This window comes from Zonotrichia leucophrys, chromosome 17 (assembly GCF_028769735.1).
Source record: "Zonotrichia leucophrys gambelii isolate GWCS_2022_RI chromosome 17, RI_Zleu_2.0, whole genome shotgun sequence".
Classification (NCBI taxonomy): domain Eukaryota; kingdom Metazoa; phylum Chordata; class Aves; order Passeriformes; family Passerellidae; genus Zonotrichia; species Zonotrichia leucophrys.
Window position 1 is genome coordinate 10,199,000 of NC_088186.1, and position 25,124 is coordinate 10,224,123.

Sequence of the window (25,124 nt, forward strand, 5' to 3'; positions counted from 1 at the left end):
GGGCCGCCGCCCCCGCGGCAGGTGCGGGCACAGCATGGCCCGGGCCGAGCGGCTGCGGGTGAGCGCCGGGACCCCGGGCCGGGCCGGGCCGGCTGAGGGGAGCGCGGGGCTGGGCTGGGCGGGGCTGGGGAGTTCCGGCGGGACGGGGGGTCCGGGAGGGCTGCGGGGAGTGTAAGGGCTCCTGGGTGGGTACGAGCGTTCCTGGGGGAATATGGGGCTCCCTGGGGGGATATGGGGCTCACTGGGTGTGTGGGGGGGTCCCACTGGGGGTATGGGGCCACAGGGATCCCTGACGGGGTGGGAGGTGCCGGACGGGATGTGGGCTCCCTGAGGGTGTGTGGGGCCGCGGGGCTCCCTGGCAGGGCGTGGAGGTCCCAGACCGGGTGTGGGGTCCCTCGGGGCGTGTGGGGTCCCTGGCAGGATGTGAGGTCCCTGGGGTGGTGTGAGGCCGCGGGGGTCCCTGGCAGGGTGTGGGGTCCCTGGGGCTGTGTGGGGTCTCTGGGGGTGTGTGGGGCCGCGGGGGTCCCTGGCAGGGTGTGGGGTCCCTGGCCGGGTGTGGGATCATGCCGGTGGTTCCCACGGGGATCTGGGTGCTCTGAAGGAGCCCCTGGCGGGTGTGGAACCACCCAGGGATGGGAACGGGCGCTCTGCGAGGGGCTCCCGGCAGTGTGGGAGCTGTGTGGCCCTGGCGGGTGTGGGGCTGTTGGGGGTCCCCCGTGGCGATGGGGGCTCTCTGTGGGGCGGTGCAGGGCACCGGGCGGGTGTGGGTGTGGGCTCGGGGCCCCGTCCGGCCCCGCAGCCATCCCCGCGCTGCTCCGCGCCCCAGAACAAGCTCGTGGAGCGCTGCGAGCGGATCCAGCTGCAGAGCGCGGCCATCGCCCGGCACGTGGACGAGGTGCTGCCCGCCAAAGACCAGGACGTCCAGGTGAGTCCCGGGGCTGGCCCTGCCTGCTCCCTGCTCGCCATTCCCGGAAGGGATGCTCAGCTCCCGAGGGAATGCGGCTGTGGAAATGGAATGCCAGGGTGTGCCTGGAATTCCTGCTTCATTTGCCTAGAAAATGTGCACAGACAATGGTGTGAGGGTACAACAATCAAACATCCTACTAGGATCAGTGCCTTAGAATTCCTAGGTTTATTTTATTTGTTCCTTGTTGTCATTGAGGATGAGGACAAAGGACAGTTATAGAATCATAGAATCCCGGACTGGTTTGGGTTGGAAGAAACCTTAAAAACTACTCTGTTTCAACCCTCTACTATAGGCAGGGACACATCCCACTATGCCAGGTTGCTCCAAGTTCCATCCAGCCTGGCTTTGGACAGTTGCAGGGGCAGCCACAGCTTCTCTGGGCACCATGTGCACCTCACCACCCTTGCAAGGAAAATTGCTTCCCAATATCCTCTGGCTGTGGGAAGCCAATCCCTCTTGTCCTACCGCTCCAGGCTCTTGTCCCGAGTCCCTCTCCAGCTGTCCTGGAGCCCCTTTAGGCACTGGAAGGGGCTGTAAGTTCTCCCTGGTGTCTGAGCACCTCAGCTGTCTCAGCCTGTTCTGTTTCTCACCCAGAGTGAATCTCTGGAGATTTGCTGAGGACAGAACTCTGTGCCTGTTGTCACTTGGGTACCGGGGCTGGCTGAGGAGGCAGTGGGCAGGTTTGGGCTGATATGGTGCCATGGGCTCAGTTTTCAGGGTAGCACCAATGGCTGAGCCTCAGGGGCACGGGCAGAGCTGCTGGGGCTGCTCTCGGGGCTGGGGCAGGGCTGATGCCCCCGGGGCTGGGGCAGGGCTGATGTCCCGCCGTGTCCTTGCCCGGCAGAGCGCGGCCAGCGCGGCGCGGGAGCTGGTGGTGCAGAGGCTGCTCCTGGTGGGCAAGGCCTGCGAGAACGAGGAGCAGCGGCTGCTGGAGAGGGTGCACGCTGAGGAGGAGAGGGCGCACCAGAGCATCCTCACCCAGCAGGTGCACTGGACAGAGGCTCTGCACAAGCTGGGTGCCCTCCGCACCTACCTGGTGGACATGATCACCAGCCTGGATGACCAGGGCCTGCTGGTGAGTGCTGTGAGTCAGGCAGCCCAGAGCTGACCTGCACATCTTGTTCTGGGACTTGAATGCAGAGTTCAGCAGCTGCTGTGCTGCCAGCAGGGAGGCAGAGGTGGGCAGGACATCAAGAATTCACAGAATTCACAGGTGAAGGATCACACAAAGAATCACTGGGTTGGAAGAGACCTTAAAGATCATTGAGTCCAACCCATGCCCTAACACCTCAACTAAACCCTGGCACCCAGTGCCACATCCAGGCTTTGTTAAACACATCCAGGGATGGTGACTCCACCACGTCCCCAGGCAGGCAATTTGCAGACATTTTTCAGGTCTGGCTCATGAAACCTCCTTGACCTGATCCTGATAAGCCCCTGTGGTTTCTGGTGGTTCCTAGAGCATCTGCTCTGCCTGATTCTGCTCTTGCTTGCAGTGAGGTCCAGAACCACCCATGTTCAGGTCTCCAAATTCTGGGCTTGTAGTTGCCCTTAGGCTGGACAGCCAGGACAGCTCTGGGTTCTGAGCTGCTCTTACAACAGTTGTGCCATCAGTTTTCTAGTGTCTGGTTTAATCAAAACTGACCCTTGGGAGCACCTGCAGCTCTTCTGGAAAGTCCCCTGTGTTGCCTGGCTTAGCCCTGTTAGGGATATTTGCTGTGCAAAGCAGCCTGTGCTTCCCCTTGCTCAGTTCCTTCTCTGGTTATTGAATCATCTGGGTTCACCCAAGTGATTCCTCTCATTTTAGATGTGAGCAGGACCCTCTGCCTTGCCACCACCATGCTCAGCCTCTGCTTCCCACATGTAAATTTGTCAGGAGAGGAGCAGCAGTTTGGCTTGGAAAACAGAGCCAATCCCATGGAAAGAGGGCAGATGCTCCTTTGGTGGGAAAGGCAGTTCCTATCTTGTAGCTGCACCATAAAGTGCAGAGGTTGCAGACCTGGATCCATCACTGCCTGTGGCAGAGAGCAGCCACACCCTCAGTTTCTCCTTTGGAAGGGAATTAGGGGTTCATGTGTTCTCCACCCTGGGCTGTCAGTGTTGGTACTTGTGCCTATCTGGAACCAACACATGGCATGCCACAGGAGAGCTGAAGGCATGCAGAGTGCACTGCTTGGGTTTGAGCAGGGATCAGGTATTTCCTTATCACTTTGCTGTACCTTGAGAGTGCCTCATGCCCAGCAGGTACAGAAACAAGTGGGACTGACCATGAGGTCACCTGGCTCTTGGCTTAGTCCCTCTGCAGCCTCCCTCCTTTGCTGGAAGCCCTGGGGTTGTTTGCTGGGAGCACAGGCTGTTCCTGCAGCCTGCCCTGGTGGGGTGGGGACAGAGAGGGAACAGCAGGCAGTGTCCCAGCCACACGTGCAATGTGTTGCCTTCAGCCATTCCCACTCATTTTCAGAGTTGAGAATGCTGCAGGTGAAGAAAATGGATGTTGGATGCTCCTGCTGCTGCCCAGGGCTGGGGTTGGGGTGAGGGGTGGCTTCTCTGGGTCAGGAAGGGGAACACTGCTCCCCAGGTCATGGATTTGCTGTGTTTGGGGTGTCTTCTGTGGGGGTTTAAGCTCTGATGACTCTTTCTCTCCTTGTCCCCAGCGTGCAGAACAAGAGATCTTCGAGAGGTCAGTACCTGGCTGCTCCTGCTCCTTTCCCTGCTCCTGCTCCACACCTGCATCCCCACAGCTCCTGTGCTGTGTGCCCTGACTCAGGCACCCCATGGCACCTCCTTTGTCCCTGTGCTGCTTTTGTTGTGGATAAAAGCACAGAGATGTCAGCGTGGCCTCTTGTCTCTGCTCCTTGTGCTGTGCTGCACCTGGGGATGCTCCATGTGCTTGCAGCAGCCCTTGCTTATGGGAGAACTTCTGCAGCTCCTCAGAAAACCCCAGGGCTTGCTGGGGGATGGAGCAGGGCTGTGCCAGGCTGTTGGCAGCAGCTGGGATGGTCTGTGCTCCATGTAGGGGGTGGCTGGCACAGCATCTGCCCAGCTCTGCATGGGCAGGGAGAGCCAGCTGCAGGTCCCAGTGTCCCCAACAGCCCTATCAGTGACACTGGGCTGCCCTTAGGAAGCACCTTGGTGGCTGTGTTTTTATTTAATCTATTTCATTTTATTTGAGCCATTTATTTCTGTGGCTGCTGTGAGTGTACTGCCCAGAGGACCTGCTGGGGGTATTTGTGCCTGTGGAGAATATGGAATGTGCCCCAGCACATCCCCAGCAGCTGTGTCCTCACAACCAGGAGTTCTGCAGGCCACAGGAGCCAGCAAAGCCCTGGCTCTGTGCTGGGTGAAACCTGCTGTCCTGGCTTGCTCTGTGCCCAGACTGTGGGGCTGTGGCAATGGAGGGAAATCTGATTCTCTGCCTGTTCATTGTGCTCCCCTGTACCCTGATGGCTGCTCTCAGACACATTTATTTACCCTGTGTCTGCTGAGTGAGGAGCTGTTGGCTCGGGCTGCTGGGATGTGTTTTACAATACTGCAGCCCTTTCACCAGGAACTGTGGGCAGAGCCAACCCAAAGTATCACTGGGGGTGAGAGCTGGCCCAGACACCCCTGCTGTGGTCTCTGCAGCCAGAGCTCCTCTTTCACCTCTGCCATACCTCCTTGTAATCTTTTACACACCTCCCAGCACAATAAATCATTGTATTTTGAAACAGCTCCTCTTTTCCTTTGCTAGGACGGAGGTGGCAGAGGGAATCTTGGAGCCCCAGGAGTCCCTGAAGTTAAACTTTAATCAGAGCTGTGTTCAGAGTCCACTGCTGCATCGACTGTGGGCCTGTGCTGTGCTCTGCTGCCTCACAGGTCAGTGCCTTGCTCAGATCTCTCATGCTCCAGGGATTCCTGCACCCTCTCTTGTGTTGTGCCCAGAGAAACTCCCTGGTGCTGTGTCCAAACTTCCTCACCCTGTGTCCAAACTTGCTCACCCTGTGTCCAAACTTCCTCACACTGTGTCCTGCCCCTCTGCTCTCCCAGCCCTTGTTTCTTGGAGCCCATTCAGGGAGGCAGCAGCAGCTGTGGGAGATGTAGGGGGTGGCTCCAAGCACTTGTGGCTCAGGGAAGAACTGGAGTTTGAAAAGATTGTGTGTACTATCAGCTCTGTGGCTTTAACATTGTGTGGTTTCTTTTGCTGTTTCCTGAGTCTCTGGGTGACAGCAGTGAAGCTGATGCTGCTGTGGGAATCTGTGGCACAGAAATCTCTGTTCACAACGTTTAACACTGGGCTGCTGGGGACTTGGAGAGGGTGATTTCATCTGGGGGGTGTCTGTGATGCTGCCCAGGGCAGGGGCAGTGAGCAGATGGAGCAGTGTTCTGATCACAGGCTGAGGTTGTGGCTGTGCACGAGCTGCTGGTTCTGGAGGTGTTTGTGCTCTGGCTCAGCCCCTGTGTGCAGCTGAGGCTGCACTGGAGGCATTGGCCAGGCCACTGACAGGCTCTGGGGCTGGTTTACCTGGTTGGTGCTGGCTGTGGTAAGCAGGGAAAGACATTTTTCCTCTGGCTGTGATGTGCTTGAATGGCTGGTTGTGAAATGTTTGCTTTTACTCTGGTTTCAGTCTGTTACAGTATTTCCAATGCATTTTTTGTTTCTCAGAGATGGCAATATCCTTCATAATTTGCCTTGTGAACAATCCCTAGTGAGTTTTTCCAAAGCTGCTGTAAAACTTCTGATTTCTGCTCATCTTGCTGTGATTCTGATGAGCTGTTTTCAGTTTCCCTGTTTCCAGGCCCATCTCCAAAGTTTGCACTTCAGGCTTTTATTGCTCTTGTGGTTTTAAGTATTAGCTTGAGAGCCTGTGCCTATCAAGCACTACCATCATCTTGTTTATCTGCTCCAAACTCTGGTGTTCTCCCTTTGTGAATAATTTCCCTCTTTGGGATCTGTGAGTTCTGGCAGTTGAGGAAAGTGTCCCTGCAGAGGGTTGGGACTCGGTGATCTTTAGGGTCCCTTCCAGCCAAAATCACTCTTCAAACAGGAAGCCTTTCCCTAATTTCCTTTGCTGGTACAGAATTTTTGTCAGGATTCCTCTCCCAATCCTTGTGAAATGTAATGACTTTAGGGCATTTGATTCTTGTGGTGGGTGTGCTGATGCACTTATTACACAGGAATTTCATTCTCTTTGGGGGTTTTTGATTGTGTGGTTACATTTCACATGTCATTACTGCATGCTGAGGATGCCTGGTGTATCCTTGTGGATCTCATCAGTCCCCAGGCCACCCTGGACCAAGTTTTAGAGATTTAATATTAACAGCAGTGGTCTGAGCTTGCCTTTAGACACAGTAATGTGAAGTGTCACTCTGTGCCTTCTCCCAAAAGCAGGTGAGCAGGTGGCTGTCTTGTTTATTTGCTTGAAAACAGAAAATTCCAGGCCTTGATGGCTCACTCCATAACCTCTAAAATACTTGGAAAGCAGCTGCAAAAGGGCCTCTATGTCACTCTCAAAAATAAACATCATTCCTTTGATGCCTTCACCTGGCATCCAGCCTTCTGCATCACTTCTGTTTGGGGTTGGCAGCTTCCTCCTTGCACCACAGGGTGATGTAAATCTCCTGGCACTGTTTTGGGAGGGATCTCAGTTCATGGGAAGTTGGATTTTTAACAGCAGCCAGATGTGCTGCAGCTCACACAAATGTGCTTCCCAGAGCTGCTAACCATGGGAATTTATTGTCCCAGTGTTCCTCATGTCCTGATGGATACAGGACACAGACAAAATAGACTTGGGGGCGAGATAAATTCCCAGTGGAATCATTCATCAGAATTATATGTGAAAATCCAGATTTAATCATGACAGAAGACTTGTGTGAGGGGCAAAATTTGCTGATCTGAATTCCTGTGCTGTTACTTTGCCAGCACATCCCCTCCCTGAGATGCTGCCCTGGAACTGCATTTCCACAGCAGAGCAGGGTGGGTGTCACTGGGGTGGTGTTTCCCCACATGGACCACCAGGATGCAGCCCCAGGTCAGCTGTGTGTGGCACCACAGCAGGTTTAGTGCCCTCCTTCTGCCACAGGAACACAAAGTCTGGTGCTGCTGTGTTTTCTATGAATTCAGAGCAGCTCTGGCTTCCTGGAAAGCTGCCCTGCACAGCAGCAGCAGCGTGGGCAGCCCAGAGCCCTGTGGAGAGCTCAGCTTTGGCTGCTGTGTGGGGAAATAAATCATCAGATGAATGAGGCTGGCAGCTCCTGCTGAAGGAAGTGCTGGCTTCAGCTCCTCTTTGGGCTCACTCTTGCTTGCAATAACTCCTACCCAACGTGCACAGGTGCATGGCACTGATTTGCAAAGGGATTATTCAGCCTCTGTTCATCTGCCAGGGAGCACCTGGGCAGGTGCAGCCTGAGGAAACCCTGGAGCATTGCTGGTGCTGTTTGCTGCTAGAGGGATGCTGACCTGGCTCCTGGAGCAGGCTGGGCTCTGGGATGACCCTGTTGAGCTCATCCTTTGGTTCTTTAAGGTTCTCATCGTGCTGTGCTCTGGATGCTGAGCAGAGGGTGTTGGGCAATGGCTGGCACTGGCAGGATGGGGTAGAGCTGCTGGCAGGGATGGCAGAGCCACTGAGTCACCCCTCCAGCCCTCTTCCCATGGTGGTTTAAGACCTAAAATGAATAAAGTGAGGTGGGAGAAGGCAGGGCAAGGAAGGGCACCTGCTGGCAGGAACTGGGTTTCCTCAGGAGCAGGTGAGTCTGCTGGGCATCAGCCTCACCCCTGCTTCACCACTTTAGGGACTGAGGGACACAATTCTGCAGTTCCACAGCTGCACACCCACAGAGGGGTCTCAGGGGGAAGCTTGCAGCCAGGGCAGGACACCATGACCTTAGAGATCTTTTCCAACCTTGACAGTCCTGTGATTCCATGACTTTGAAGTGGTGCAGCCAGCCTGTGCTGCTTCTGGCTGGGTTTGTGCAGCTGGGCACCCTCTTCTTTCACAGCTAAGCCAGACCCAGTCACAGCCATGCTCAGCTCTAAGCCTGGTGCCAGCTCCCTGCACCTCAGGGCGGGTTGATCAACACCTGGGGCTTTGTAGCAGGAAAGAGATTTCCCTGCCGGCCCTCTCCAGTCCTGTTTTTCCAGCTTTGCAGGTTTTCTGCACACAGCCCTCCCAGGCTTGCCAGGCTCTCAGCTTTCCTGGCTGGGGGAGGAGCAGCCAGGTCCTGCTCACCCACTGTGGGGGTGGGAAAGGACAGGAGCTAGGTTTGGATCTCTCCCAAAAGTGGGGTGAGCCAAAGCTGCTAAGTTCTGTTCTGTGGGAGTCAGGCCAGGGTCAGAGGAAGATGAGCAAGCTGGAGAGGTGTCTGGTGAGTCTGGGCTTTGGTGAGTCCCTGCCTTGTTCTGGCCCTGGCTGAGAGGAGAAGCTGTGGCACCCAGCCTGAGCCCAGCACTGTCACCCTGGGGAGCAGAGGGGCCCCAGGAGTGGTGTGTGACGAGAGGGTGCTTGTGCTTGTGTTTCTCACAGCCATGACCACCTCAGGTGATTCAGGTGGTGGCCACTGCATCTGAGCTCATCACATGGCTTTTCTTGCAGACTCACAGGAGATTCACATCGATGAGAAAACCCTGAGCCCCCACCTCAGCCTGTCAGAAGACAAGAGAACCCTGACCTTCAGCCCCAAGAAAGCAAAGGTGGACTCGGGCTGCCCCGAGCGGTTTGACCACTGGCCCAACGCTTTGGCCACTGCCCCTTTCCACTCGGGGGTGTGTGCCTGGAAGGTCAGAGTGGAGCAGAGCTGTGCCTACAAGCTGGGGGTGTGCTACAGCTCCGTGCCCAGGAAGGGCTCTGCCAACGAAGGCCGCCTGGGCTTCAACGCCGCCTCCTGGGTGTTCTCGCGCTACGACAAAGAATTCCGGTTCCTGCACGCGGGGCAGCCCCAGCCCGTGGAGCTGATCAAGGCCCCCACAGAGATCGGGGTCCTGCTGGACTTTGCAGGGGGGGAGCTGCTCTTCTACGACCCCGATTCCTGCGCCATCCTCTTCTCCCACCGGCAGCCCTTCCTGGAGCCCGTGTTCCCTGTCTTTGCCGTGGCACACCAGAGCATCTCGCTGGGCCCCCGTGTGTGACTGTGTGTGGGGGAAGGGAGCCCGGGCAGGGCTGGGGGCTGTGGCCAGGGCCCTTCAGACAACACCTGCCTTCACACTACACCCGTCCTCCTGTGTTCTCTGCAGCTTTCCTCTCGTCCCACAGCCTACACCCTGTGCTGGGGTGAGGGGTCTGGCAATGCCTGCCTGGCCAGCTGCTCCCAGGTGAATTGTGTGGTTTCTACCCCACCAAAGGGAGCTTTCCAGTCTACTGGTGGGCTGGAAAAAAGAGGAGAAATAGTGAGAGATATGTGTGGAGAAGTGGCAGGGAGGAGGCCCATGGAAAGGGACATAGTGTGCTCTACAACTCCTTGGCAGGAGGGTGGGGCAAGGGAGGGTCAAGCTCTGCTCCCAAGCAACGGCGAAAGGACAAGAGGAAACAACTTCAAGTTGTGCCAGGAGAGGGTTTAGGTTGGATCGTGGAGAAAATTCCTTCTCTGGAAGGGTGGTCAGGCCCTGGCACAGGCTGCCCAAGGCAGTGATGGAGTCACCAACCCTGGAGGAGTTTAAAAGGTGTTGCAGATGTGACACTTGAGGACATGGTTTAATGGTGGCCTTGGCAGTGATGGGGGAACAACTGGACTCAATCCTCAAAGTCTTTTCCAGCCTAAATGATTCTGTGATTCCCTGACTGGGACACAGCTGGAGACGCTTTTGGGAGGAGCTACCCCACTGCAGAGCAGGGACAGCACAGGGGCTCCCCCTGAGGGGGGGACCAGTCTGGGACAGGGCCATTGCTCAGGGGCTGTGGCCCTGTCCAGGCAGAGGAACGAGCAAAGACCAGCAGAAAGAAACCAAAACTGAGTGTCCCAAGGCAGTGGGGTTTGAGTGTAACATGGTGCAAACATGGGGAGCTGATGGCAGCAGGCAGGGAGGAAGGAGAGATGTAAGTCTGGAGCTGAGTCAGAGAAAGGGGTTTAAAATCATCTTTAAAGGGTCATCTTTATTTCATTACCTGAATCAGTAAAGTTTGTTAATTAGCAATTCATTAAGTGAAATTGCCCAGCTCCTGGCTGTTTTGCCCATAGCAGGAGAGCTGCAGGCACCTCCTGCCTGCCCACCGTTGTTGGGAAGGGGAGGATGTTGGTGAGGTGGCAAAGCTGGGGTACACTGAGGGTGCAGGGCCTGGGCAGGGGTGTCCTGGGTGCTCTGTGTGGGCAAAGCTTCCCTGGGACAGGGCCACCACTTGCACTGGGGGATGTTTAGGCCTGTCCCTGATAAACCTCAGTATCTGCCAGAATGAACCTCTGCAGTGACCCAGTCCCAACCTGTTAGGGGAAGACACCACAGCTGACCTGTGGTGTTGTTAGAGCCATGAAACACATCTGCTCTGCTGCTGGGGATCAGAAATGTTTTATTGCATGGACACTCCTCCTGCTCCATAGGCAGCTCAGACTTGCTGCTCTTCCCTGCCCACCTGGTAGCAAGAAATCTCCTGTCAGGACAGTTCAGCACTGGCAGCAGCACCGGCCCCCTCCGAACCGCAGCTACTCCTTCTCGATGCGAGCCAGGAGGTGGCTGAGCGTGGGCAGGACGTGCTCGGGGGGCACCTCGGGCCCCTCGGCGTGCCCGGCCGCCCGCAGCAGGAAGCTGTGCATGCCCGCGGCCCGGGCCGCCCGGTAATCCCGGCTGTAGTCATCGCCGATGTGAGCCGCCTGCTCGGGCCGCGCCCCGCCGAGCCGCAGCGCCTGCTCGAAGATCCTCCCGTCGGGCTTGGCGAAGCCCGCGGCCTCGGAGGTGAGCACGAACTCGAAGTGGTGCCGCAGGTTGCAGTTCGAGAGGATGGCTTCCAGCCGCCCGTCGAAGTTGGACACCACTCCCATGCGGAAGCCGAGCTGGCGGCACCGGCTCAGGGTCTCGGCGGCTCCCGGCAGCAGCTCCCAGTTGTTGGAGCTGCAGTAGTCGCGGTAGAGCTTCTCTGCCAGCTTCGTCAGGGCTGCCTCGTCCTGCACGCCCGAGAGCCTGAAGCTCTGTTTGACAACGTCCAGCCACCACTGCCGGGAGCTGAGCCCCTGGCCGTGGCCGTAGTTGGGGAAGCGCCGGCTCTGGGCTCCGTACACCTCGCGGAAGGAGCGCCCCAGAGCCTCGGGCTGCACCTGCAGCCCCTGGGCCCGGGCCTCGGCCGCGTAGCTCTGGCCCACGGGCTGCCGCAGCCGCAGCAGCGTGTCCTTCACGTCCCAGGTCAGCAGGCGGAGCCTGAGCATGGCCTCAGCAGCGCCCGGCGACACCGCCGAGCCCGCGGTGCCACTCACATCCGAGGGCTGCGGGCACCCCGGCCTTCTGTCCGCCCCAGGACGAGCGTCGGTGTCCCTCCGGCGGGGCTCAGGGGCAGTCTGGGGTCAGCACGGAGACACGGCAGGGAGGGCAAACCCTGCTCCGAGTGCCAGGGGCAAAGCCTGCCAGGCCGGGACAGCGACACTCGCCACGTGGGTGCCGCAGACGGGGCGAGCTGGGGCACTGGGGCTGGACCGGGGCTGGGGGTCAGGGGCACGGCCGGGCTGTCTAGGGAGGGTGTGCGGGGCACAGTCGGGGAGTCGGGGGCGGGAGCACCGCTGGAACGCCGGTGCAGGATCGCGGTGTCCCCGCGGGTCCCGGAGGTGCGGGGCGGGGCCGAGCTCCCGGTGCGCGGGGGCTGCGGGCTGGGGGTGCGCGCAGTGCCGGGACCCACCTGCGCCGCTGCCCGGAAGGGCCGCCCCTAGCGGGGAACCGGCCCCTACCGGAATTCCCTCCCATCCCGGATAACCCGCCCCTACCGGAATTCCCGCCCCAGCCGCAATGGCCGCGCTCAGTGCCGGCCCGCCGCCTCCCGCAGCCAGCGCAGCAGCTGCGGTGTGAAGTAGGTGATGATGATGTCGGCCCCTGCGGAGAGACGAGACGCTGGAGCCAGCCCGGGGGCACACAGGGGTTAGAGAGGGGGACACGGGGGTCGCAGCCTCACCTGCGCGCCTGAAGGCCGTGATCGCCTCCTGCACCGCCGCCTCCAGGCTGAAGGCGCCCGCCTGCGCCCCGTGCCACAGCATGGCGAACTCCCCCGAGACGTGGTACACGGCCAGCGGGTGCGTGGGGTGCTGCGGGAGCGGGTCAGTGCCGGGGACAGCCCGAACTGCCCTCCGCACACCCCGGTGCTCCAGCGCCCGTCCCCACACAGAACCCACAGCCCCAGCCAGAGCCCTCCCTGCCCGCAGGGCCTCACCCGAGCCTTGACGTCCCTCACGAGGTCCAGGTAGGGCATCCCCGGCTTCACCATCAGCGTGTCCGCGCCCTCCCGCACGTCCCGGTCCTGCCACGGCGGCGTGGGGACAAGAACAGCTTGGTTTTGCCCAGGAGTTTGGAGCCGTGGTGGCTTTTCCCAGGAGGGATCACAGGAGGCTGTGAGCCCCTCATGGCCAAGGTGGCTGGTGCTCCCCTCACCACACCCGTGGTGCCTGGGGAGAGCTGGTGGCTTTGTGTCCCTGCACCTGACAGCCCCAGCCAAGCAGGGTATGGGGACAGCAACTCAGCCCTTGGGCACACAGTGGGACCAGCTCTGCCAGGCTGGTGGGCCTCATGTTTCTCTGGCTTATGGAAGGGGAACACCATTGACCATTTGCCTCCCAACCTCTTGCTCGCCCCAAGCTGTGTGGGGTGCGATCACCCAGGCCCTATGTGAGGGTATCCCACCCCACAGGCATAACCCCACAGCCCACAGTCACCCCACTGAGGGTCCCACCCCACAGCCCACAGTCACCCCACTGAGGGTCCCACCCCACAGCCATAACCCCACACTCACCCCACTGAAGGTGTCTCACCCCACACTCACCACAGCGCGCAGGGCCAGCCCGCGGGCGCCCGGGGGCAGTTGGTAACAGCGCCGGTCCCCAAAGGCCGGTTTGGACAGCGCCGCGTCCCTGCAGAGGGACAGAGGGTGAGGAACCCCTGGCTCCCACCGCCTGCAGCTCCAGAACCACGAGGACAGGCCAGGACAAGCTGTGAGCCACTGAGCCAGAGCAAGGGGCACTCCCAACGCAGCTCAGCACCCAGGGATTGCTCTGGGAGGTCCTGCAGGCCCAGGCTGGCCCTGGGAGCTGTTTCAACACCCACTGCCCCCCTCATGCCCAGAGTCTGGGTAAAATTATGCCAGGCTCTTTTCCAAGGTAGAATCCTTGGGATACCCGGCCAGGGTCAGGCTGTTCTTGGGACAAGGTCTAACAGCTGACTCAGCTGAGGCTTGTCCCTGAAGTCACCCTGTGGGGCAGCACTGACTGCTGACTGCTCCTGGAAGCTGCAGGCAGCTCCCTGTGCCTGCCTTGCCACCAGCACCTGAGCAGGTGAAGCATTGGGATGGAAGATCACCCTTCAGTGACCTTGCTGCCAGCCAGCCTCTTCTGGGCAAGTCCTTTTTGCATGGAGAAGTAGGAGTAGGGTGCAGCAAAGTGACCAGTGTGCCCCAAGTACAGCCCAGGCTCTGGGCAAGCCCTTTCCCAAATAACTGCCTGGGAATGCTCTCCCAGCCAGCCTGGGCACACCTGGCTGGGGGACAGACCCACCTGAAGGGGCCGTAGAAGCACGAAGCAAACTTGGCACTGTAGCTCATCACCGAGACCTGCAGGGCAGAGAGCGGCTGTGAGGGCTGGGAGCTCAGGGCCACATCCCAGTGCTGGGACAGGAGAGATTCCCTCCCACAGCTTCACCCTCCCCCTGCCACACGTCTGGCACCTCAGCACGCCTGGGCATATTCCCTCAGCCAAGGACATTCCCCTCCTGTGTGTGCCAGGGCAGTGCCCGTGGCACCAAGGGGGGTTTGCTCCTCCTGCCCCTTGCCCTGTCCCGCTGTGCTGCAGCCTCCATGGGGGAGGTTTGTGCCTGTGGCACACACAGGCCCTGGCTCACCTTGTTGCCCAGGTCGTTGGAGATCAGTGCCTGCTTTATGGCTGCAATGCGCCCGTCCATCATGTCCGAGGGGGCCACGATGTGGCAGCCTGCAGGGACAGACAGCACAGGGCTGTTGGAGGCTCAGGTGCTGCCTCCACCCCCAGCTGGAGCCAGGCCCAGGCTGCTTTTAGGTCTGCCCAAAGCGGAGAGGGGCAGCTCTGAGAGCCAGTCTGGGGTGTCACTGCCAGGGCTCCCCACCTGCTTTGGCATAAGCCAGCGCCACCTCGGCCAGGCGCTGGCAGCTGAGCTCGTTCTGGATGGTGCCATCCTCACGCAGGATGCCTGGGAGACAAGCCTGGGTTACACAGTGCAGGGACAGCTCAGTCCCCAGGGCAGTGTGGCTCTGGGGACAAGCTGAGGAGGTGCTCAGAGCAGCAGTGGGGAACCTGGTGTGTTCAGGGAGGTGGATAAGGACCAGGAGCCTGCTGGGACTGGACACAGCATGTGGGTGCTCCAGGGAAGGGAAGGCAGAGATGGGGAGCACGGAGAGATGCTCAGACTCAGGGACCTGAGGGAGGGTCTGAACCACCCATGCTGTGGTCAAAACCCAGGAGAGGTCACCCAGACTCAACTACAGCAGTACGGGGAAGCCAAGTCTTGGAGCAGGAGCTGGCCAGACCCTCAGCAGAAAATGGCAAATCCCAGAGGCTCCCAGAGGCAGGAGAAGGCCCAGAGCACAGCCCAGTCTGGAGCCCCTGCTCACCACAGTGCCCATGTGAGGTGTAAGGGCACAGGCAGACATCACAGGCAATCAGCAGCTCTGGGAAGGTGGAGTGGATCTTCCTGATGGCCTGGATGGCAGGAGTGCCCTCGGCATCAGCAGCAGAGCCTCTCTCATCCTGTGAGGACACAAACACCTCAGCATGCACAGCTGACACTTCCCACCGGCTCCTCTGAGGCAGCAGCTCTGCCCAGGAAGCATTTCCTGAACTGTGGGACCCTGTAAGGCTGGATGGTGGGACTCCACTGAGGGAAAAGGGTGATGGGCAGCTAGGGCAGCTTTTGGGGCTGTCTGCAGAGCTCTGGGGACTCTGGGTGTCACTGCAATGTCCTATCACAGCCAGAGACCCTGAACTGCTCCTGTTTGATCAGGAGACCCTCCCCACCCAGCCCCCATTGCTCTGTGGCTCCCCCAGCACCCCCACACCATGCACTGACCTTGTGCACCTTGCTGGGCACCCCAAAGATGAGCACACACTTGAGGCCGTCTTCGACCAGCGGCCGCAGCATCGCCTCCAGCTTGTTCACCCCATACCTGCAGGGCAGAGGGCAGCAGCTGCCAGGCACCCAGAGCTGCCCCGTGGGGACAGCTGCCCTGGCACTGGGATGCTGCTGCCCTGGGAGCCATCCAGTGTCACCAGGCAGTGCCTGCAGCTACAGGGGAGGTATTGCCTGAACACTGGGAGGAACAATCTGAGCCCTTATCTGGGGCTCCAGGAGCGCTATCAGCCCGGCAGGGACACTGCTCTGGAGGGATGGGCATACCCTGCCCTTGGATCCCTTATCTTGGTGGCCCTGGTGCAGCTCCAGGCCCCTTTCCCATCCCAGCTCCCCTGCCCAAAGCCCTGCTAACGTGCAGCAGATGCAGAGGGAGCTGCCAGTCCAGCGGGATCCAGTGCAGGCCCAGACCCCACATCCTTGCAGAGGTTTTCTGGCTGCTGCTGGAAACCCTTCCAGCCTCCCTGTGCGCCCAGCCCACACAGCCTGGGAGTGCTCTGGGACACAGCCAGCCCCTGGTGCTGTCCCTCGCAGCACTGACACTTTGCCAGCATTCCCTGCATGATTCCCTCCACTCCCTCAGTGGATGAACATTCCCACCTTGCCTGATGTGGGGATCTCCAAAGCAGGAACCAGAGGGTTGGGAGCCTCCCCCTGGCTCATGCTCATGGTATAAATGAACCCTCCCCAGACACAGCAGTGACTGGGGGGCTGGATTCATACCTGGCTTGTCCAGGAAGGCTGGGAATTTGCTCCACGGCATCAGGGCTGTCACTGTGAGAGGTGGATGGGACAGAGATGTGAGAAGGAAGCCTCTCCCCCAGACTTGTCCACAGGAGCTCTGCACCTATTTAGGAGCTCAGAGGGTGCAGGGATGGGCCCAGCCAGACCCCCTGAACCAGGTCCATCCCTGCCCCAGAGCTGGGGCTCACTCACGTGACAAAGATGGGGTAGATGAGGTTGGAGGCATCGAAGGTGGTGGCCGTGCACTGCCAGGAGCGCAGCACGGGGTGGAAGTAACCACTGTGGAGAACAGAGTCTGCCTGCATGGTGGGCTCTGCTGTCAGGGAGGGAGACTGAAACACCAAACAAACAGAGAGGCCCTGGTGAGCTGCTGCTCTTGGCACACATGAGGAGGGGCTGGATCCAGGCAGCCCTGCAGGACTGACCCTGTCCCATGCCAGGCCGTGAGCTGCAGCCCAGGCAGCTCCACCCCACCTACCCCAGGCACCCTGGGTGCTGCAGGACCCCCTTCAGCAGTCACAGCCCTTCCCATTAACAGGGCTGTCAGTGACTCCTCCCCACAAACCCCCCAGTTCTGTGTGTGAAACCCCCATTTCCAGCCACTGACAACCCCCCTAGCAGAACCACCTTCACCCTCTGCAGGTTCCTCTCCCTGAGCCCCAAGAGGGTCATTCTTCATTCATTTCACTTTTCCTTAGTGCTGAGAAATTGTGGTTTTGTATGGAGAGGATACAGAGCTGCTCTGTGTGATCTTTAAGGTCTCTTCCAACCCAAACCATTCCATGATTCTGTGCAGCACCACGTATTTATGGCTGCAGTGTGAAGGTGCAGCTACAGAAGAGTAGGGGCACTGGAGGCACGGGACCATCCAGGGCTCTAAAGCTCTCACACAACTCTCACAGTTAAACAACTCCAGTGGCCACTTACTGCTGGAGTTGGGCAAAACTCATTTCAGAGATAACAAAACTCACACATAAATCAATCATTTGCTATCCCATGGCTGAAGCGTCTTCTGTAGCAATGTTTTACTCTCCAGCAGATCTAGTAATAACTCTGTGATCAGCCCATTAAGGATTACATTTCCATGAGGGCTCAATTCCCCCCACCCTGCTGCTGGTGGATGTGATGGAAGGGCCGTGGGAAGGGAGCTCTCCTGGGACGAGGTGTTTGGCTGCAGTGCAGAGCAGCAGCTGCACGACCCCAACAAGGGATTGTTTGTGCAGAGCAGCTCCAGGGACTGCTGGCTGCTCACACAGGGCCACATCCCCTGAATGCCCTGTGCAGAGGAGCTGGGGTGCCCTGGGAGACAAAGCAAAGTGCCTGCTGGAGAGGTTTTGGGGTTTTGGGAGCTGAGCCTGAGGGAGCTGAGATGGGATTCTGAAAGAGCAGGTGGATTCCTGTGAGGGTCCTGGGCAGGGCAGGGCTTCCCTAGGGAGATGGAGCAGCCTTGGTCCATCCCAGGAGGGGTCAGTAAACCTCTCTGACCCTCAGCCTGTGTCCAAACTCTCCCTGGAGAACAGAGTGGGATCAGAGTGTCCCTGGAGGCACAGCTCCAGCTCCCAGCACAGAATCCACGACACAAAGTTTTACACCAGCACTTACAACACCAGCCAGTAACAGAGCTGGGAGATGGCTCAGTTCTGGAAAACCTTTAGTATGAAGTGTTTCACCTATTTTACATATTCAAGACCCTTAAGATGTTCTAATACGGAGCCAAACTCTGTCAGAGCAGCCCAGTGCACAGGACACTTTGAACAAAGGGGAATTGTGTTCAGTCCAGGGCTGGAATCGAGCCTCTCATACCCCAGGGAATCGCTTCTGCTTGGGGATGAGGAAAGGCCCCTCTTGGTTAGAGGCTTACACATATAAAAACCCCAATAAAAACATCAGGTGGTGCTCGTGGGGGATGCAGAGCAGCTGACAGGAACCTGGCAGCGTCATGGCATCCCTTGGCAAGCCATTTTTAGCCCTTGGAACGCTGCTTGCTCCAGGGAAGGGGACAGCCCTCGAGTGAACCGGAGCTGGCAGCTCCAGCAGGCGCCTGGCTCCAGGCAGGGCTCCCGGCAATGGCAAACAAAGGGCTCAGTGAACAAAACCCACCTCGAGAATCCAAAAAATGCTTTAAACCGTTAATCCCACCCGAGGGAGGGGAGGGGGCCGGGTGGGACCAGCGGCACCTGACTGCATGGGACAGATAGAGGCCACAGCTCCCGAAACCGCGCTCGGGAGGAGGAGGAGACGGCGCCGGCCGGGATTGCAGGGCCGAGATAAGAGCGGCACGGGTGGGTCTCCGTCCCAGCCCCACGTCCAGGACGAGCTGCTGCCCACCCAGGGCACCCGGCAGGACCGGGGCATCGGGGTGGCACAGCCGGGGACGGCGGGGAAGGAGGGCACGGCCATGGCGACATTGCGCCGCCCTGGGCTGGGGCTGCTCCTCCCGAGATCCCGGCAGAGCAAATTAACCTTTCCCCAACATCCAGGCCTCAAACCGGACTTTCTAAAGCTCTTTGCTCCGTGCACACCGGAGGAGTTCAGGGACAGGTCGGCAGCAGAGCGGCTTCACCTTTGCTCCTTCCACTGGGGCCGGTCCAAAGCCGCAGCAGCCGAACCCGCAGCTGTGCCCAGCCCGTGCCCGCGGCACTGCCCCGGTGCCTCGCTGCTCTCCAGGGACGGGAAGCGCCTTCCCAGCGGGAGAACCCGGCACACGCCGGCCCTCAGCACCGGCACCGGCCGGACAATGCTCGGGACGGGCTGGAGGCAGACCCGGCGCTGCTCCGGCTCCCAGGAGCTGGCAGGGTTCGCTCCCTCGTCTCGCCTCATCCTGGCAGCGAGAGGTGTCCCAGCATTTCAGGACACACAAGCACACGTGGCCTCAGACGTGAGCACAATAATTTAGCTAAATCCCAGGGACATGCAGGATCCCAAAATCCCAGCTGGGGACGGACCAGGGTGTTCTAGGAAAGTGGAGCTCCCCAGGCAGACAACGGAGCTGTGGGTTAATTAACAGCCACTAATGAAGGCCAAGCTATTACAGGGTTAATTAAGAGCTACCTACGAAGGTCAAGGTGTTAGGGCAGGTTTCTCGCTCCAGGATGGGAACGGGGATACTCAGGGGTCTGGAATCACACCCCAGGACAAACGGGAGCTCAGGACCGACGCCAGCTCGCAGCATCACACGCTGCTCGGTGCGTCCGCCGCCGTTGCCACGGTTACGGAGCAAAAACGGAGCAAAAACCGAGCAAAACTGAGCAAAACCTGGGCTGTCCTTACTGCGTTACCCGGGGCTGCTCTTCCTGCCTGCACCCAAGCGCGGCCGGGCCCCGTCCCAGCAGTCATTTTCCGGCAGCCCTGCAAGGGGCCGAGGTCAGGGAGTGAAGGAGACGCGGACGCCGCGGCCCCAGCTCCGGTGCCCGCTCCCAGCCCCGCTCCCGGTCCGGTTCCCGGTCCCGGTCCCGGCACTCACCGATGAACGCGTCCGTTCCGGCCGTGCGACAGTGTCCGTGATTTGCATAACCACGCCCACAATCAGCATAGCCCCGCCCCCGCGGAGGGGCTGGCGGGAAGTCTCGCGGCGGAGCGCGGGAAAGGCGGTGCGGGGGGACGGGGGCGGCGGCGGAGCCGGGATTTGGGGTCTGCGGCCGGGATTTGGGGTCTGGGGCAGGGATGGGACCGGAGGGGGGGCACGGGGCACGGCCTCGGGGTGCTGCGGGGGCAGCTCTGGTTGCTGGGGACAAGCAATCCAGTTACGGGGCGCTATAGGGGCACCTGGAGCCAGGTTTGGGGGTGCTGCAGGGGGACTCACAGCCAGGTTTTGGGGTTCTGGAGGACACAGAACAGGGCTTTTGGGATGATGGGGGGGATGAAGGCAGGTTTTGGGGGTTCATGGGGGCTGTAGCAAAGCTCTGGGGTGCTGCAGGACTCAGAGCCAGGTTTTGAGTGCTGAGGGGGACATGGAGCAGGGTTTTGGGGTGCTGGAGGGCTATGCAGTCCAATTCTAGGGTGCTGTGGGAGAACCAGGAGCCAGGTTTTAGGATTCTGGAGTGGCTGGTGCAGGGCATTGGGCTGCTGTCACGGTTTGGTTTAAGGAACATGGCTGAGAGGCTGTGGTGGTTGGAGCAGGGTTTGGGGTACAGCAGAAGCACCTGGAGCAGGGTTTGGGGTGCTGGGGGAAGCCCAGAGCCCTGCCTTGGTCCCTCAGAGCAGGGGAGATGCCAGGATCAGGTTTAGTGCAGGAATTCTGCAGCTCCCCCACCAAAGCAGCATTCCCTGGCTCGCTCCAGTGCAGAAGCCCTGGACAGATCCTGGATCTTCCCCCCAGGCTGGAGCCTCTCCCTGGAGCTGACAGCTCCTTCCCCCAGCAAACATCAGTGACCTGGAAATCCCCTCCTCCTTTCCACAGTCCCCCCTCCTCTCACACAGGCCAGGCTGCAGCAGCCTTCATCCTCCCCTCATCCTCCTCCATGTCAGCTGCTCCAGAAACCACAGCATTTCCTGCTCCCATCCCACTTATGCAACCACAACCTGCTCATTTTATAACTGACCAAACTACGACACCCATTTCTGTAAAAAAAAGCTGGTTTTATTTAGATCTCATTCCCTTCCAGAATATGCACCCCAGATATGTGCTGAAGAGAAAAAAAAAAGAGAGGAAAAGAGCTGGAAGGTGGGTGTTTATCAGAAATGTGGGAACACATCATCAGCTCAGGCTTTGCACAGCCTGACTGAATGCCAGCAGAAACTAGACAGCAGAAAATCTGTGTTGGTTCAGTTCTTTTCAGAAGCTGGGCTTGTGTGCGTGTGAAAATCCAGCGAGCCAGAAGAGCAGGAGGGCAGGGTGGTTCTTGTGGGCAGCTGCCACCATTTTTTGGTGGAAAGGATCCAGGATTCCTCACAAGTGCTATTTTAAAACTGCACATCATCAAAACCTGGGGGTTTTAAATGTATCTAAAACTTCCTGAGGGAGAAAGGCATCAGAACTAAGAGTGGAAATGGAAAAGCACAAACCTACAGCAGCACAAGGGATACCAAGAGCTTCTCTCAACCCTTCCTTCCTGCAGGGGCCTTTTGTGAAACCACAAGGGCCCCTGGGTGGGCACACCCTGCCCTGCTGCCCTCCCTGAGGCACCCCTGGGATGGAATTGGCCCATCCCAACTGGGAAAAGGGGAAAAGACAACCACAATTCCCCACTCTGCTCTAGCACATCTCAGCTGGCTGCAGGTGAGACCACCAGACCTCAGTGTGACACTGAGCTGCCACACCCCCAGCATGGCACAAAGCCACCTGTTTTCAGCCCTGCTCCTCATTTTAGCCCTCCTTGTGCTCCAGATTTTGAATCATCTCCTCTTTGTCTCTCAATGCACTGTCAGTGTACAGTTTACCCCGTGTTTTTCAGATTTGGGTTAGTTTGGGTGAGTCAGTGAGTGAACTCGTGGTCCCTGTGCTGCTGCTGAGGCTGGAGGACACAGTGTCACTGTCACAGCACAGCAGGCAGAGAAGGCACAGCCAGGATGCAAGGAAACAAAGGGGAAAAAACAACTCAACTGGATCAAAAGCTTCAATGTGCAGCTCCCAAGCCTCTGGACATCATCACCTACATTCTACACCCCAGAAGTGATCTGTGAATGGATTCAGCCCCTCATCTTCAAGACTCTCATGTTCTCCTGGCCAGTTTCTGCACTGAGCACCCACCAGTGCTTTTTTCCTCTCTTTCAGAGCCAGCCCAGCATCAAAAGCCCAGGAAGTGCCTGCCCAGAGCCTGGGGAGGGCCAAAGCCCCCCAGGCACAGGGAGGAGCCCCCCTGCCATGGGAAAGCTTCAGCACAGTCCTTTATGTACAAATTCCAGCCAAAAGGGACAGGCCACAGAGGGGCAGCACAAAGCTCTAAAGGACACTCCAGGGGATGCAGCAAGGTCGGTTTACAGCCTTTACATCCCTCTGAGCACACCCCAGCCCCTGCCCACGAGCCAGCTCAGTTGTCCACCTCTTCCTCATCGTTTGGTTCTTCCTCCTCCATCCTTTCATCATCGTCATCATTGTCCTCCTCTCGGCTCTTATCTTGCTCCTCCGAGTCTGCCTTCTTGTCTTTATCTTTCCTGGCCTCTTTCTTTCCTTTCTGCTCCCGCCTGTAAACTGAGGAGAGGGAACAGTGAGGGCTTGGCACAGCACAGACAGGTCAGTGGCTGAGGTCCAACATCCACTTGCTCTCCTGGCTTTGGAGGGGAGCAGGGAACTCAGAGCACAACTCACCCTACGAGCTGAGCTGTGCTGAGCAGCTCCATAGGAAATCAGGTTAAATTTCAGCAGAAAAATGCTGAAAAGGATGCAGGAGGTCACATTTACAGGCAGCACCTACGGCTTTCCTTAGATAACATAATAGGGGAGTGAGAGCAGATGAGACTTTCTCAATCCTCATCAGTTGTGCAATAATGTTATCCCAGTCCCGTTAAGGTGCACATTAGTTACTCCCCAGGCAAACTGCAGTGTAGGATGCTGGGCAAAGAGAAGAGAAACAAGACAGGCAATAAGTGTTGCTTGTCCAGCGTTGGAAGAAAACAGGACTCAGTGCCTCAGAGTCCCTGGGCACCCATGGAGCACGGTACCTTCCAGGGATTCCTTCAGAGGGGCCACGAATCTCTGGAACTCCATCTCCTCCATGGCAGAGAGCACGTCCCCAGCATTCAGGGTTTTCCTCTTCCCCTTCATGGCAAAGTTATTTGCACTAGGCAGAACCAAAAAGAGAGGTAATTGGGAACTGTTAGCAATTCCGTCTTGACTTTAATAATCAAGTCATAAGCAACTTAAAAAAGCCATCCCCAAAACATTTAGGGTTTTTTTATCATTTACTAAAGGAGGTTTGAGACATTTTTGTTTACACTGGCTGTCTGTGCTTTCCCACAGCGTTAGTTCCTGCTTGCACAGACCTTTTCTATGAGCAGGAGAAGGTGAAAGCCTGAACCTTGGCTGTAACAGTTCCACATAGCCCTAGATGCACCTGACACGAGAGAAGTGACTGCCTGCAGAGATTATGCCAAACCAACCCAAAATGTGACTGTGCCCTCTGTGGCAGCTCTTGCCCTAACACAGCTTCATGATGAAGAGCCTGACAGTGAGTGAAGTGCCCCTGCCTTTGCCAGGAAGGCTGTGCAGCCACGTTCTAAGGCTAATGGCAGTTTGGGACTCCTCTTTTTGGGACACAGCTGTGTCCAGAGCCGAGCTACCTTCCCATGGGCTGCTTTGGAGAGTCCAAACCCACTTGCTGCAGCCTGGCAGACTGGTTTACTTATATAAACAGAAAATACAGAAAACCAACACTGGGAAAGTCCCCAGGGCAGCAGAGATGAATTATCAATCAAGTGCCCCAGTGACTGCTGCACTTTACCAGGTAGTTGCATATGTCCTTACCATGATGTTGCATACAGCACAAACACACTCGCTGCTCGGGAGATCGCGCTCCGGGCTTCTTTGGAAATATTGACTCCATCAGGAAGCTGAAAAACAAATACAACTTTTATCAGCAGCTGCTAAAAACAAACTCCAAAACTGAAGTGCCAGTGTGTTAAGGCACTCAGAGGGCTCAGAAGAACTGGGAACTGCTCTGGAGTGCTATCACAAGAGCTCTGCTCCCAGTGGAAGCCCAGGGCAGTAGAAATGTGTCCCCCAAAGGCACAGAGCTGAGCAGAAGCCCAGTGACTGGAATTTGGGGTCTGGCCACTGTCTGCAGGTAACTCATCCTGTGACTGCCCAGCTCCTGACGTACCTGCCAGGCCCAGACCCACCCAGCAACACCTCACAGCTCCAGACCAAACGAACTAAATTAACCACTGGGTTTTTATATAGACATGGACTTGTGTGCTGAAGTTTTAGGGGGCCTGGTTCGCACAGTGCCACTGCGGGAGCTGCACGGGTACAGCTGCAGTGAGGGGGCCGCAGCCCCGGTACCCCAGGGGGACAGCCCAGGGCAGAGCCCCGCGGGCGGGGACACAGCACGGGCCGGGGCCTCCAGGGCCGGGATCTCCCGGGGCTCCGCTGGGCCGCGGGGCCCGGCACCCACCGCCTCCTTGATGATGCGGGTGATGACGGCGTTGGGCAGGTTCAGGTCCTCCGGTCTCTCCGCCATCCTGGGCCTCCTGCAAGGCAAACGCGGCGTCAGGGGCGCGGGGATGGGCGGGATCCCGGCGGGACACGGCGGGATCCCCTCAGAACAGGGGGATGGCGGTGGGACAGGCGGGATCCCCTCAGGACAGGGGGATCCCCTCAGGACTCGGCGCTCCCGGCCCGGCCGTACCCAGCCCGCGCTCCGCCGCCGCCCCGCCCGCTCCCGGCGCGCACCACGGCCCTGCCCACACGGCGGGAAATGGCGGCGGCGGCGCCTGAGGGACGGGCAGCGGGACGGGAAAGGAGAGGGAAAGAAAGAGAGGGAGCAGGACAAGGAGGAGAAGCAGGAATAGGAACAGGATAAGGGCAGGGATAGGGACAGGCATAGCTATAGGTGTAGGTACAAGTGTAGGTGTAAGGCCAGGTGATGGTGAGGGGACAGGGACAGGTGCAGGGACAAGTTCAGGTGTAGGGGCAGGTTCAGCTATAGGTGAAGGGACAGGGACAGGCTCAGGTGCAGGGACAGGTTCAGCTATAGGTGTAGGGACAAGTCCAGGTGCAGGGACAGGTTCAGGTGGTCACACTGCTGTCACTGAGGGGCTGTCAGGGCTGGGAACAGGGCCAGGCACAGGCACAGCCTGGGGAGGGGGAGCTGGTGCAGCCCTGGGGCAGAGCTGGGGCAGAGCTGGGGCAGCCCTGGGGCAGAGCTGGGGCAGCCCTGGGCAGAGCTGGGGCAGCCCTGGGGCAGAGCTGGGGCAGCCCTGGGCAGAGCTGGGGCAGCCCTGGGCAGAGCTGGGGCAGCCCTGGGGCAGAGCTGGGCAGAGCTGGGGCAGAGCTGGGGCAGAGCTGGGGCAGCCCTGGGGCAGAGCTGGGGCAGAGCTGGGCAGAGCTGGGGCAGCCCTGGGGCAGCGCTGGGGCAGAGCTGGTGCAGCCCTGGGGCAGAGCTGGGGCAGAGCTGGGCAGAGCTGGGGCAGAGCTGGTGCAGCCCTGGGGCAGAGCTGGGGCAGCCTGGGGCGGAGCTGGGGCAGAGCTGGTGCAGCCTGGTGCAGCCCTGGGCAGAGCTGGGGCAG

The 25,124-nt window shown here is 58.8% G+C and overlaps 4 protein-coding genes across 5 annotated transcripts; 1 reads left to right on the plus strand and 3 right to left on the minus strand.

Annotated features, from left to right (window-relative positions):
* Nucleotides 1-9,149, plus strand: BSPRY (B-box and SPRY domain containing). Its single transcript, XM_064727702.1, has 6 exons — nt 1-58; nt 827-925; nt 1,812-2,042; nt 3,622-3,647; nt 4,698-4,822; nt 8,536-9,149. The coding sequence occupies exons 1-6, from the start codon at nt 35-37 to the stop codon at nt 9,066-9,068; spliced, it is 1,038 nt and encodes a 345-aa protein (XP_064583772.1). The 5' UTR covers nt 1-34; the 3' UTR covers nt 9,069-9,149.
* Nucleotides 9,150-10,009: 860 nt separating this feature from the next.
* Nucleotides 10,010-11,300, minus strand: HDHD3 (haloacid dehalogenase like hydrolase domain containing 3). The gene has a single exon (XM_064727703.1). The coding sequence runs from the start codon at nt 11,288-11,290 to the stop codon at nt 10,574-10,576; it is 717 nt and encodes a 238-aa protein (XP_064583773.1). The 5' UTR covers nt 11,291-11,300; the 3' UTR covers nt 10,010-10,573.
* Nucleotides 11,301-11,808: 508 nt separating this feature from the next.
* On the minus strand, nt 11,809-19,523 carry ALAD (aminolevulinate dehydratase). 2 transcript variants are annotated; one of them, XM_064727699.1, is made up of 12 exons: nt 19,423-19,523; nt 16,152-16,291; nt 15,939-15,989; nt 15,156-15,252; nt 14,701-14,836; nt 14,196-14,279; nt 13,956-14,044; nt 13,613-13,668; nt 12,886-12,973; nt 12,280-12,366; nt 12,025-12,154; nt 11,809-11,945 (listed from the first exon to the last, which is right to left on the minus strand). In XM_064727699.1, the coding sequence occupies exons 1-12, from the start codon at nt 19,489-19,491 to the stop codon at nt 11,872-11,874; spliced, it is 1,101 nt and encodes a 366-aa protein (XP_064583769.1). In that variant the 5' UTR covers nt 19,492-19,523; the 3' UTR covers nt 11,809-11,871. The 2 variants fall into 2 exon arrangements, with proteins under 2 accessions (XP_064583769.1, XP_064583771.1); XM_064727701.1 differs by lacking the exon at nt 19,423-19,523 and adding an exon at nt 19,230-19,388.
* Nucleotides 19,524-20,516: 993 nt separating this feature from the next.
* On the minus strand, nt 20,517-24,349 carry POLE3 (DNA polymerase epsilon 3, accessory subunit). Its single transcript, XM_064727929.1, has 5 exons — nt 24,245-24,349; nt 24,011-24,086; nt 23,362-23,447; nt 22,560-22,678; nt 20,517-22,089 (listed from the first exon to the last, which is right to left on the minus strand). The coding sequence occupies exons 2-5, from the start codon at nt 24,074-24,076 to the stop codon at nt 21,929-21,931; spliced, it is 432 nt and encodes a 143-aa protein (XP_064583999.1). The 5' UTR covers nt 24,077-24,086; nt 24,245-24,349; the 3' UTR covers nt 20,517-21,928.
* Between the last annotated feature and the right edge of the window lie 775 nt (nt 24,350-25,124).